At 41.9% G+C, this 14,623-nt stretch overlaps 1 protein-coding gene across 1 annotated transcript in view; it reads right to left on the bottom strand.

Moving 5' to 3' along the window:
* Window positions 1-2,117: 2,117 nt before the first annotated feature.
* The window catches only part of LOC127969333 (integrin alpha-X-like), a 60,578-nt gene continuing 48,072 nt past the window's right edge, over window positions 2,118-14,623 (bottom strand). The window contains exons 29-30 of the mRNA XM_052571206.1: window positions 2,520-2,630; window positions 2,118-2,410 (exon numbers count right to left, since the gene is read on the bottom strand). Coding sequence (XP_052427166.1) covers window positions 2,327-2,410; window positions 2,520-2,630 — 195 coding nt within the window. The 3' untranslated portion in view covers window positions 2,118-2,326. The remainder of the gene's footprint in view (window positions 2,411-2,519; window positions 2,631-14,623) is intronic.

The following is a 14,623-nucleotide window of genomic DNA, read 5'->3' as shown; positions in this document are numbered from 1 at the left end:
ACAACCGCAGTAAGAATATTTCATCAAGCATGGTGAGTAATGGCTTCTCCTGCTATTGTTATTTGCAACTCTTGCCACATGTGCAGTTTATCTATCTCTGTCGCATATTAAAGGGATTCACATGTGATAAATGCAGGGAAATAGTTAGGCTGACAGAGAAGATTTCAGAATTATACACACGCATCCAAACTTTAATTGAGGACAGTAAGAATGTTAGGGCTCTAGATATGGCTTTGGATGCGTCTAGCTCAGGGATTCCTGTACATTGTTCGGTTCCAGCAACACAGCCCCTGCAGCAGGGCAACTGGGTGACAGTGAGGCAGCGTAGTTGTGGGTCAAAACACTGCTCTTCTGTTCCGATTAAAACATTAAACAGGTTCTCCCCACTTAGTGATGCATCCACTGAGAAACCTGATGAAAGTGCTTTAGTTATTGGTGATTCTATTGTACGGAACGTGTATATAGAGACACCAGCCACCATAGTCAAATGTTTACCGGGAGCCAGAGCGCCTGACATCTTGGCAAATTTAAAAGTGCTGGCTAATGCTAAATGTATATACAGTAAGATTGTTATTCATGCCGGCGCTAATGATGTTCGACCTCGCCAGTCGGAGATCACTAAAAATAACATTAAAGAGGTGTTTGAACTTGCAAGCAAGATGTCAGACACTGTAATATGCTCTGGTCCCCTCCCTGCTTACCGTGGTGATGAGATGCATAGCAGATTGTCATCACTCAATGGCTAGATGTCTAAGTGGTGCCCACAGAATAACATAGGTTTCATAGACAATTGGATGAGCTTTTGGTGCAGACCTAACATGTTTAAAAGAGATGGTCTCCATCTCTCCTGGGGTGGCGCCACTCTTCTCTCTAGAAATATGGCAAATAGTCTTAGTGTTTATACTTGACTAACTGGGGACCAGGTCAGGAAGCAGACAGACAGACAGATATGATCATATTTGCGACAATTATATATGAGTCTGGCCGCAGAATTTTGGACCAACTAAAGACAGGAGATTTGAGAATCTGATATACCGCAATATAGTGATTTGCAATAATCCAGCCGACACATGATGAAAGCATGAACCGCCATTTCCAGAGTTATTGGAGTGAGAAAGCCTTTGATTTTAGATAGTAAACGGAGTACCTCAAGGCTCAGTACTAGGGCCGCTACTCTTCACGCTTTATATGTTACCCTTGGGAGATATCATCAGGAAACATGGTGTTAGCTTTCACTGTTATGCTGATGATACTCATCTCTATATTTCCTTGCAGCCCGGTGAAACGCACCAATTTGAAAAACTAATGGAATGCATAGTCGATATAAAAAATTGGATGACGAGTAATTTCTTACTGTTAAATTCAGAAAAAAGGTGTTAATCATAGGGCCTAAAAACTCTGCTTGTAATAATCTAGAACACTGTCTAAGACTTGATGGTTGCTCTGTCAATTCTTCGTCATCAGTTAGGAACCTAGGTGTGCTACTTAATCGCAATCTTTCCTTAGAAAGCCACGTTTCTAGCATTTGTAAAACTGCATTTTTCCATCTCAAAAATATATCTAAATTACGGCCTATGCTCTCAATGTCAAATGCAGAAACGTTAATCCATGCATTTATGACTTAGGTTAGACTATTGTAATGCTTTATTGGGTGGTTGTTCTGCACGCTTGGTAAACAAACTACAGCTAGTCCAAAATGCAGCAGCAAGAGTTCTTACTAGAACCAGAAAGTATGACCATATTAGCCCGGTCCTGTCCACACTGCACTGGCTCCCTATCAAACATCGTATAGATTTTAAAATATTGCTTATTGCTTATAAAGCCCTGAATGGTTTAGCACCTCAGTATTTGAATGAGCTCCTTTTACATTATACTCCTCTACGTCCGCTACGTTCTCAAAACTCAGGCAATTTGATAATACCTAGAATATCAAAATCAACTGCGGGCGGCAGATCCTTTTCCTATTTGGCGCCTAAACTCTGGAATAGGGCTTCCATATTACAGTAATGTGAAGAAACGTAAAAAAAAAAAAAAAAAATCAAAAACACTGTGCATGTGAGAAAAAAGTCCTCTGACATTACAAATATTTTTGCTATAGTTTTTTTAATCAGTTTACATTAAAACAAGAAAGTTAAGTAATATTTGAAATGCTATAATCACATTTGTTGTGGTAACTCATTGTTAAGCTTACTGATAAGAAAACAATTAGTAGTGATGTGGCATCATTTCAAAATGATAATTCTTATAAAGTGTTCTAAATTAGACCTACATATATCATTTTCAAGCACACACAACACTCTAGTATCTGTTAACAGAATATTGCATATTATTTTTGCATGTTTGGTTGTCCTCCTGCATCCCTCTTTGCCTCCTCCAGCATCTGCTTGTACTGGCTTTTGAAGAATCCAGCCTTGTTAAGGAAGATATAAGCAGGAATAAAGCATTTAACAATATAGATAGTGTAGATATGTGAAAATGAAGTGCCAATGATTAAAACTGATGTTATGATGGTGACATACCTTATAGAGGGCTGCAGTGATGATAGCCAGTAGCAGCAGTCCTCCTATTACTCCTCCAATGATCTCTTTAGTTAGGTCAGCCTCCTCGTACACCTCCACTTGAGTATTAATCTACATACATGAAAACGTGACTTTTTAGTGCAGTCAAATGTCTCTCATTAATCACACTTCCCACACAGATCTCCCATGTCAAACAATAGATACATGATTATAATTTGGGCACCTTAATTCATTAATAATCTTGGTGAATTATATTACTACAACAAAACATTGACAGGGCTGGGGAGTAGTGAAAAACATATAACAGTGTTAAGTACTTAAAATATAAAATGTAATTGTATTTCATTATAATTAAATTTTTAAAAAGCGGTTAATAAGATTAGATACATCCGAAAAGTATTTTAGATAACCAAAGTGATTACTTTTAATTTTAATATAATTTCTTAATTTAATACTTAAGGAAATAATCTGGGGATTTTAACCAATAGAGCAACTGATTCTCCATTGAAACAAAAAACAACTGCATGTTTATTTAGCAGCTCCAAGTCAGCATACATATATGCTCATCATCACAACTTAAAAATTCTCTGAGACTTAACACTTTGCATTCAGTTAACAGGTCCATATGAATCATGCATGAAATAAAAGTTTATAAAGTCAAATGATAGCTTAATGTGCTTTACATATGAACTTGTAGTCTTTATTCATTCAAAATGTTCAAGAATAAATAATCTTTGGCGTGGTAACGCAAGTTCATGATCCGATTTATGAACATATGATTCTTTTGAGTCAATATTTTAAAATAATAATTTATAATTATTTGAGGGAAGTCCTGGCCTAATGGTTAGAGAGTCAGACTCGCAATCAAAGGGTTGTGAGTTCGAGTCTCGGGCCGGCAGGAATTGTAGGTGGGGGGAGTGCATGTACAGTGCTCTCTCCACCTTCAGTACCACAACTGAGGTGACCTTGAGCAAGGCACTGAACCCCAAACTGCGCCCTGGGTTCCGCAGCATAAATGGCCGCCCACTGCTCTGGGTGTGTGTGTGTTCACTGCTGTGTGTGTGCACTTTGGATGGGTTAAAAGCAGAACACGAATTCTGAGTATTGGTCACCATAATTGATATTTTGTTTAACGAAACCAGTGTAGATACCAATGGTTCACATACTAAAAAAAAATCTTAGGTGTGTTTCCCAAAAGCATCATTAGCAAACTTTGGTTGTTAAATGAACTATAACAAAAATTTTTGCAACCGTAGGAAATGAGCCCTGCCATTTTTGACTAAGCAATATTTTTTCCGATTGCTTCTCAATAGAGAAGATTATCACCACTTAAAGTTTGGTCCATTCATTAAGCTAATTAATTGTATAACTTGGACAACTGTGCCTGTTGTTTTGACTAGTTTTAAAAATGCACAGACACTATTTAAACTGAACAGAGATGACATAACTGAATTCAATGATGAACTGCCTTTAACTATCATTTTGCATTATTGACACACTGTTTTCCAAATAAATGTTGTTCAGTGCTTTGACGCAATGTATTTTGCTTAAAGCACTATATAAATAAAGGTGATTGATTGATTGATTGATTGATTTTATTATGTGTTTGATTGAGGAGTTTGTGTTCTTACATCTCACATCCTCCCAGTTTATTAAACAAATATAATATTTGTTAAATAATTAGTTTAATCTATTTTAACACAATTAGAAAACTAAAAATAACATCTCAAATAACTAAAATAAATAAAATGTGTTTTTGCATAATTCTTGATGAATTTGACTGACAGCAGTGTTAGCCAATTGTTATCAAGGCTGTTTCAGGCATGTCAATCATGTAAATTTGTGCATGTTCACCTATTCAGTTGCAGTGTAATTTTTTAGCTGTTTGTTAGAAAATGTTAGACAAACAGCAGCAATGCACTTTTTAAAACTTGAACTGATGAGGGAGAAAGCCCAACTATCAGTCCACAAGTAATGGTAAGACAGTTCTACGCATGAACCGGTTCATTCTGTGCAGCTGGTAAACATACTGTCGGGAAGGTTATGAATGTTTTTTGGGCTGAGTCAATGTTTGCAGTCAGCATTTAAGTCGTTTGGTATGCAATGTCAAAAGAATTTAAGAACAGCTGTTGGCAGTCATCCTCATGATTAGCATATTTTCTGTATAGATATATAGGACTATATACATTTTGTGACTGACGCAGATGATTAACTGCACCTGCACAGCAAAACTGATTCTGTGAGGTATAGATTAGGTGTAACGCCTAGCCAGCAGATGGAACTCTCACCTCTGCACTTAATGTTTACAATCCCTCTGCACCCTCTTCCCTGTGTGGAAGTCTTGACCTAGTGGTTAGAGAGTTTGACTCCTAACCATAAGGATGTGGGTTTGAGACTTGGGCTGACAATACTACGACTTAAGTGCAATTGAACAAGGCACCGCTCCCCAGGCACTGCAGCATTAATGGCTACCCACTGCTCCGGGTGTGTTTTCACGGTTTGTGTGTTTTTACTGCTGTGTGTTTGTGCACTTTGAATGGGTTAAATGCAGAGCACGAATTCTGAGTATGGGTCACCATACTTGGCTGTATGTCACTTCACTTTATCTTGCTTTATTGTTATTTCCTGTTTCACAGCCATGTAAGCATGGCCATGGCAAACAGATATTGTAAAGCATTGTTTTACTGATGCGGACTCTACCAAGCATTTTCCCTGCCATCGTCATTGTCTTGTTTCATGCTATTGTCTTGTTTTCTTAGTCTAGCCAGAGTTTTCTAACATTATGCCTGCTACTCCACGGTCTGCTAACAAAACGCCTGCTACTCCAGAACCTGCAAGCTTCATGTATGCCAAGTCTGAGCCTGCTCAAGCCATTCAAAGGCTCCTTTGCAACATGGCTGCTACACAAGTTTCTCTTGACAAGATGGCTGCCTGCCTAGAGGCTCATCCCAAGATGGCTGCCATGCCGGAGTCCCCGGCCAAGATGAGCGCCACTCTGGAGTCCCCGACCGAGATGGCTGCCACGCCTGAGTCCCCAGGCAAGATGGTTGTCACTGCAGAACTCTCTTCCTGTCCTGTCACAGCCATGGAGGCCATTCACAAACTCTCTGTCTGTCCCATCACAGCCAGGGAGGCGATCCACAAACTTAATTACAGTCCTGTCACGGCCACGGAGGCCATTCACAAACCCACTGTCTGCCTTGTCACAGCAATGGAGGCCATTCAATAACTCTTCTGCCACAGACAACTGGTCTGTCTATGTCTCTGCTCCACAATGGCTCCCTGCCCAACCTGCTCCACCATGGCTCCCTGCCCTGCCTGAACTGCCATGGCTCCCTTCCCTGCCTGAAACACCATGACTCTGTCTGCACTGCTGTCAAAATCCCCCATGGTTCCACAGTCTTGTTTACTTATTTAAAATGTTTACTTCCTTTGCATGGACCTTGCCATCCATCCCACACTCTGTTTTACCCCTGTTCAATAACCCTTCTTGACTGTTATTTATTTATTTTGTATATATTTTTAATATAGCAGTTGACCTGCTGTTAAATCTAAAGCAAGGAGCCAGCCCAATGCCACTGCACAAGATGGCCGCCAGCCCAGCGCCACTGCACAAGATGGTTGCCAGCCCAGTGCCGCTGCACAGGATGGCCCCCAGTCCAGCGCCGCTGCACAAGATGGCAGCCTCAGTTGAATTTCCAGAGTCAAGTCAGGTCCCCGTCGGCTTTCCAGAGTCAAGTCAGGTCCCCGTCGACTTTCCAGAGTCAAGTCAGGTCCCCACTAACACCTAAGAGTCAAGTTAAACAACAGTTAATCTTCTTGATTCTAGTCAGAATAGAGGGGAGTTTAATTGCAGCTTAAGGGACATAATGGACTTTGCACTCCTGTTATGTGGTTCTCCTTTCACTGTGGGAGAGACAGAGGACTTTAAAGCCCCAAAACCACTGCACAAGATGGCTGCCAGCCCAGCGCCGCTGCACAAGATGGCCGGCAGCCCAACACCACTGCACAAGATGGCCACCAGCCCAGAGCCACTGCATAATATGGTCGCCAGCCCAGCGCCACTGCACAAGATGGTCACCAGTCCAGCGCCGCTGCACAAGATGGCAGCCTCAGTTGAATTTCCAGAGTCAAGTCAGGTCCCCACAAACACCCAAGAGTCAAGTGAAACAACAGTTAATCTTCTTGATTCTAGTCTGGTCACCTTTGATCAGGTTCCTGTTGATTTTCTGGAGTCTAGTCAGGTCACCATTGATGATCCAGAGTCAGGTTAAGTCTCCACTGACCATCCAGAACAAGGTCAGGTCACCACTAACACCCAAGAGTCAAGTAAAACAATAGTTAAACTTCATGAGTCAAGTCAGGTCTCCGTCGACTTTCCAGAGTCAAGTCAGGTCACCATTAACACCCAAGAGTCAAGTGAAACAACAGTTAAACTTCATGAGTCAAGTCAGGTCCCTGTTGATTTCCCAGAGTCTAGTCAGGTCACCATTGATCAGGTCACCGTTGACCATCCAGAGTCAGGTCAAGTCTTCGCTGACCATCCAGAGTCAGGGTTACTTACCGTTGACCTTCCAGAGTTATGGCTAGTTCCTGTTGACCTTCCAGAGTCGAGTCAAATTCCAGTTGACTGTCCAGAGTCGAGACAGGCTCCTGTTGACCATCCAGAGACGAGTCACATTCCAGTTGATTCCCCAGAATCAAGTCAGATTCCTGTTGACCTTCCAGAGTCGAGTCAGGTGCCCATTGACTTTCCAGAGTTGAGTCAGGTGCTCATGGACCCTCCAGAGTCAGGGTTAGTAACCGTCGACCTTCCAGAGTCAGGGTTAGTCACCGTCGATCTTCCAGAGTCAGGGTTAGTCACCGTTGACCTTCCAGAGTCAGGGTTAGTTCCTGTTGACCTTCCAGAATCGAGTCAGGTGACAGTTGAATTTTCAGAGTTGAGTCAGGTTCCGGTTGACCCTCCAGAGTCTAGTCAGGTGCTCGTGGACCCTCCGGTGTCAGGGTTAGTAACCGTTGACCTTCCGGAGTCAGGGTTAGTCACCATTGACCTTCCAGAATCAGGGCTAGTCACTGTTGACCTTCCAGAGTCAGGACTAGTCACCATGGACTTTCCAGAGACAAGGCTATTCACCGTTGACCATTCAGAGTCAAGTCAAGTCACTGGTGATCGTCAAGGACAGAGTCAAGTCACTGGTGATCGTCAAGGACAGATTCAAGTCACTGGTGATCTTCAAGGACTAAGTCAAATCACAGTCATTCTTCAGGAACCAAGTTAAGTCACAGTCGATCCTCAGGAACCAAGTCAAGTCACAGTCAATCCTCAAGAGCACAGTCAAGTCCCCAACAATCTTCATGAGCAAAGTCAAGTCACAGTCAATCTTCAGGAACCAAGTCAAGTCACAGTCGATCTTCAGGAACCAAGTCAAGTCACAGTCAATCTTCAAGAACCATGTCAAGTCACAGTCGATCTTCATGAATCCAGTCAAATCACCACGGATCTACCAGAGCCTCGTCACATCTCAGCCGCACTTCCAGAGCTCTCATCTTATTCTTTCACGGCCATGGAGGCCGTTTATGAGCTCTCATTCGTTCCGGTCATGGCTACGGAGGTCCTCCATGAACTCACTGCCTGCCCTGTCACGGCCATGGAGGCCAGTTACCATCTCATCATGGCCACGGAGGCCGCTATTAACCTGTTTATGTTCCCTGTTTCATCCCACCTGACCAGACTTGCTTTCCTGTGCCATCAACTCCACTGTGGTGGTCCTCTGCTCCACCCTGGTGGGCCTCTGTCATGTCTGCTCAACTATGGTGGTCATCTGGTCCGCTCCCTGGTGGGCTTCTGTCCCATCATCTCGGCTGTGGTGGTCCTCTGCTCCGCCCTGGTGGGCTACTTTCCCCTCTTCTCAGCTGTGTTGGTCGTCTGCTCTGCCCTGGAGGGCTTTTGTCTCCTCTTCTCAGCTGTGGTGGTCGTCTGCTCCACCCTGGTGGGCTCCAGCTCCACCTGCTCTGCCTTGGTGGACCCCTGTTCCCGAGTTAGGCCCACAGTGGGCCCCTGTTACTGAGTTAGGCCCATGGCGAGTCCCTGTTCCTGAGTTAAGCCCACGGCGGGTCCCTGTTTCCCCTGTCAGGCCCAGGAAGGGCCCTTGTTTCCCATGTCAGGTCCAGGAGAGGCTCCTGATCTCCATGTTAGGCCCAGTTCTGCCTGCTCTGCCCCGGTCCTCGACCACTGCACTTCCTCATGGACCTGGCCCTCCGTCCCTCCCCCTGTTTCGCCTCCACTCCACCGCCCTCCTAGATTGTTTTGAGCATCTGGAAGCCGCTCCTTTGGGTGGGGGGGCTATGTCACGATCATTAGATGGAGTGACAATGAACTTCAGTAGAGGGCACTCCAATCAGGACCATTCCACATCAACTACCAGATGTCACTCGGACTCTAGCACCTCTCATCTGTTGCACCACACCCAAACTACATTCCCCATGAGTCACTGCATCACAATCACCCCGCCGCACCTGCACATCATTCATCAGTTAATTTCCATGACACACCTGCACCTCATTTACACACACATAAAAGCAGCACACTCACTCGCACTGTCTGCGAAGTCTTGTTTAGCCAGTCTGACATTTCCGAGCATTTTCCTTGTGTTTGTTCCTTCTGTACCTGACCTTTGGATTGTTTATACCAACTCTGATTATCTGCTGCTTGCCCCTGACATATGCTTGTTTCTGTCATCGATTCTGGTTATCCCTACATACCTGACACCGTTACTGATCATTGCCTGACCATTCTCATCATTAAAGTTCTGCACATGGATCCGAACGTCTCTGTCTCACCATTACACCATTACTCTTCACGCTTCACATATTACCCTTGGGAGATATCATCAGGAAACATGGTGTTAGCGCTCACTGTTATGCTGATGATACTCAGCTCTATGTTTCATCGCAGCCTGGTGAAACACACCAATTTGAAAAACTAATGGAATGCATAGTTGATATAAAAAACTGGATGATGAGTAATTATATATATAGGTGTTAATTATATAGAACCTAAAAATACGTAATAACCTAAAACACTGTCTAAGACTTGATGGCTGCTCTGTAAATTCTTTGTTATCGGTTAGGAAACTTCATGTGCTATTTGATAGCAATATTTCCTTAGAAAGCCATGTTTCTAGCATTTGTAAAATTGCATTTTTCCATCTCAAAAATATATCTCAATTACAGCCTATGCTCTCAATTTCAAATGCAGAATTGTTAATCCATGCGTTTATGACCTCAAAGTTAGATTATTGAGATGCTTTATTGGGTGGTTGTTCTGCATGCTTAGTAAACAAACTCCAGTGAGTCCAAAATGCAGCAGCTAGAGTTCTTACTAGAACCAGAAAGAATGACCATATTAGCTCGGTCCTGTCAACACTGCACTGCTCCCTATCAAACATTATACAGATTTTAAAATGTTGCTTATTAATCAATCAATCAATCACCTTTATTTATATAGTGCTTTAAACAAAATACATTGCGTCAAAGCACTGAACAACATTCATTTGGAAAACAGTGTCTCAATAATTCAAAATGATAGTTAAAGGCAGTTCATCCATTGAATTCAGTGATATCATCTCCGTTCAGTTTAAATAGTGTCTGTGCATTTATTTGCAATCAAGTCAATGATATCGCTGTAGATGAAGTGACCCCAACTAAGCAAGCCAGAGTCAGATTGTGCAGAAGAATCATCTGTTTCCTGTGGTCTTGTCCTGGTGGTCCTCTGAGACAAGGTCTTTACAGGGGATCTGTATCTGGGGCTCTAGTTGTCCTGGTCTCCACTGTCTTTCAGGGCAGTAGAGGTCCTTTCTAGGTGCTGATACACCATCTGGTCTGGATACGCACTGGATCCGGGTAACTGCAGTGACCCTCTGATCTGGATACAGACTGGATCTGGTGGCCACGGTGACCTCGGAACAAGAGAGAAACAGACAAATATTAGCGTAGATGCCATTCTTCTAATGATGTAGAAAGTATGGTGTTATGTGAAGTGTTTCCGGTTCCGATTTACCTAATTAATGCAGCCTAAAAATCCTTTGGATATTAAAAGCATATTAGTATGTTATGTGTATGCCAGGTTAAAGAGATGGATCTTTAATCTAGATTTAAACTGCAAGAGTGTGTCTGCCTCCCGAACAATGTTAGGTAGGTTATTCCAGAGTTTAGGCGCCAAATAGGAAAAGGATCTGCCGCCCGCAGTTGATTTTGATATTCTAGGTATTATCAAATTGCCTGAGTTTTGAGAACGTAGCGGACGTAGAGGAGTATAATGTAAAAGGAGCTCATTCAAATACTGAGGTGCTAAACCATTCAGGGCTTTATAAGTAATAAGCAATATTGTAAAATCTATACGATGTTTGATAGGGAGCCAGTGCAGTGTGGACAGGACCGGGCTAATATGGTCATACTTCCTGGTTCTAGTAAGAACTCTTACTGCTGCATTTTGGACTAGCTGTAGTTTGTTTACCAAGCGTGCAGAACAACCACCCAATAAAGCATTACAATAATCTAACCTTGAGGTCATAAATGCATGGATTAACATTTCTGCATTTGACATTGAGAGCATAGGCCGTAATTTAGATATAATTTTGAGATGGAGAAATGCAGTTTTACAAATGCTAGAAACATGGCTTTCTAAGGAAAGATTGTGATCAAGTAGCACACCTAGGTTCCTAACTGATGACGAAGAATTGACAGAGCAACCATCAAGTCTTAGACAGTGTGCTAGGTTATTACAAGCAGAGTTTTTAGGCCCTATGATTAACACCTCTGTTTTTTCTGAATTTAGCAGTAAGAAATTACTCGTCATCCAATTTTTTATATTGACTATGCATTCCATTAGTTTTTCAAATTGGTGTGTTTCACCGGGCTGCGAGGAAATATAGAGCTGAGTATCATCAGCATAACAGTGAAAGCTAACACCATGTTTCCTGATGATATCTCCCAAGGGTAACATATAAAGCGTGAAGAGTAGCGGCCCTATTACTGAGCCTTGAGGTACTCCATACTGCACTTGTGATCGATATGATACATCTTCATTCACTGCTATGAACTGATGGTGGTCACATAAATATGATTTAAACCATGCTAATGCACTTCCACTGATGCCAACAAAGTGTTCAAGTCTATGCAAAAGAATGTTGTGGTCAATTGTGTCAAACGCAGCACTAAGATCCAATAAAACTAATAGAGAGATACACCCACGATCAGATGATAAGAGCAGATCATTTGTAACTCTAAGGAGAGCAGTCTCAGTACTATGATACGGTCTAAATCCTGACTGGAAATCCTCACATATACCATTTTTCTCTAAAAAGGAATATAATTGTGAGGATACCACCTTTTCTAGTATCTTGGACAGAAAAGGGAGATTCAAGATTGGTCTATAATTAACAAGTTCTCTGGGGTCAAGTTGTGGTTTTTTTATGAGAGGCTTAATAACAGCCAGTTTGAAGGTTTTGGGGACATATCCTAATGACAATGAGGAATTAATAATAGTCAGAAGAGGACCTATGACTTCTGGAAGCACCTCTTTTAGGAGCTTAGATGGTATAGGGTCTAACATACATGTTGTTGGTTTAGATGATTTAACAAGTTTATACAATTCTTCCTCTCCTATAGTAGAGAATGAGTGGAACTTTTTCTCAGGGGGTCTATAGTGCACTGTCTGATATGATACTGTAGCTGATGGCTGAATGGTTGCAATTTTATCTCTAATAGTATCGATTTTAGAAGTAAAATAGTTCATAAAGTCATTACTGTTGTGGTGTTGGGAAATGTCAACACTTGTTGAGGCTTTATTTTTCGTTAATTTAGCCACTGTATTGAATAAATACCTGGGGTTATGTTTGTTTTCTTCTAAAAGAGAAGAAAAGTAATCAGATCTAGCAGTTTTTAATGCTTTTCTATAGGATATGCTACTTTCCCGCCAAGCAATACGAAATACCTCTAGTTTTGTTTTCCTCCAGCTGCGCTCCATTTTTCGGGCTGCTCTCTTTAGGGTGCGAGTATGCTCATTATACCATGGTGTCAAACTGTTTTCCTTAACCTTCCTTAAGCGTAAAGGAGCAACTGTATTTAAAGTGCTAGAAAAGAGAGAGTCCATAGTTTCTGTTACATCATCAAGTTGTTCTGAGGTTTTGGATATGCTAAGGAATTTGGATACATCAGGAAGATAACTTAAAAAGCAGTCTTTTGTGGTAGAAGTGATGGTTCTTCGATACTTGTAACAAGAAGTAGAATTTACAATTTTGGCTATATGAAGTTTACACAGAACTAAATAATGATCTGAGATATCATCACTTGGCTGAATAATTTCAACACTATCAACATCAATTCCATGTGACAGTATTAAATCTAGGGTATGATTTCGACAATGAGTAGGTCCCGAAACATGTTGTCTAACCCCAATAGAGTTCAGAATGTCTATAAATGCTGATCCCAATGCATCTTTTTTATTATCGACATGGATATTAAAATCACCAACTATTAAAACTTTATCTGCAGCCAGAGCTGACTCGGATGTAAAATCACCAAACTCTTTAATAAAGTCTGTATGATGCCCTGGTGGCCTGTATACAGTAGCCAGTACAAACATAACAGGGGATTTATCATTAACATTGGTTTCTCTGAGAAATCCTGAAAACGTTGTTATAAATTGAAGCAACTCCTCCCCCTTTGCCTTTTAGACACGGCTCATGTTTATAACAATAATCTTGGGGGGGGGGGGGGTGGACTCATTTAAAATAATGTAATAATCAGGTTTTAGCCAAGTTTCTGTCAAACAGAGCACATCTATATTATGATCAGTTATCATTTTATTTACAAAAAGTGTTTTCGTAGAAATGGATCTGATATTCAATAAGCCAATCTTTATCATTTGTTTATCCATATTGCATTTGTTTTTTATTTGTTGAACCTCAATTAAATTGTTAACCTTAACTTGGTTTGGACGTTTTTTGTATTTTCTAGTTCATGGAACAGACACAGTCTCTATAGTGTGATATCTAGGTAAAAGAGTGTCTATGTGCTGAGAATTAACTGACCTCTGTGACGGGAGGCAGCTAGCAGACGGTCGGTTTAGCCAGTCTGTCTGCTTCCTGACCTGGGCCCCAGTTAGTCAAGTATAAACACTAAGACTATATGCCATATTTCTAGACAGAAGAGTGGCGCCACCCCAGGAGGGATGAAGACCATTTCTTTTAAACAGGTCAGGTCTGCCCCAAAAGCTCGTCCAATTGTCTATGAAACCTATGTTATTCTGTGGGCACCACTTAGACATCCAGCCATTGAGTGATGACAATCTGCTATGCATCTCATCACCACAGTAAGCAGGGAGGGGACCAGAGCATATAACAGTGTCTGACATCGTGCTTGCAAGTTCACACACCTCTTTAAAGTTATTTTTAGTGATCTCCGACTGGCGAAGTCGAACATCATTAGCGCCGGCATGAATAACAATCTTACTGTATTTACGTTTAGCATTAGCCAGCACTTTTAAATTTGCCAAGATGTCAGGCGCTCTGGCTCCCGGTAAACATTTGACTATGGTGGCTGGTGTCTCTATATTCACGTTCCGTACAATAGAATCGCCAATAACTAGAGCACTTTCATCAGGTTTCTCAGTGGGTGCATCACTGAGTGGGGAGAACCTGTTTAATGTTTTGATCGGAACAGAAGAGCGGTGTTTTGACCCACGACTACGCTGCCTCACCGTCACCCAGTTGCCCTGCTGCAGGGGCTCTGCTGGAACCGGACAATGTAAAGGAATCCCTGAGCTAGATGCATCCAAATCCGTATCTAGAGCCCGAACATTCTTACTGTCCTCAATTAAAGTTTGGATGCGTGTCTCTAATTCTGAAATCTTCTCTGTCAGCCTAACTATTTCCCTGCATTTATCACATGTGAATTCCTCATCAGCAACAGAGATAGATAAACTGTACATGTGGCAAGAGTTGCAAATAACGATAGTAGGCGAAGCCATTACTCACCGTGTTTGATGAAATATTCTTACTGCGGTTGTTTGATGAACTTGTGAAAAACTGCCTTTACTTATA

Source organism: Carassius gibelio, chromosome B12, assembly GCF_023724105.1.
Source record: "Carassius gibelio isolate Cgi1373 ecotype wild population from Czech Republic chromosome B12, carGib1.2-hapl.c, whole genome shotgun sequence".
Classification (NCBI taxonomy): Eukaryota; Metazoa; Chordata; class Actinopteri; order Cypriniformes; family Cyprinidae; genus Carassius; species Carassius gibelio.
The sequence above is the reverse complement of the archived record's forward strand: the minus strand, read 5'-3'. Positions and strand labels throughout refer to the sequence as shown.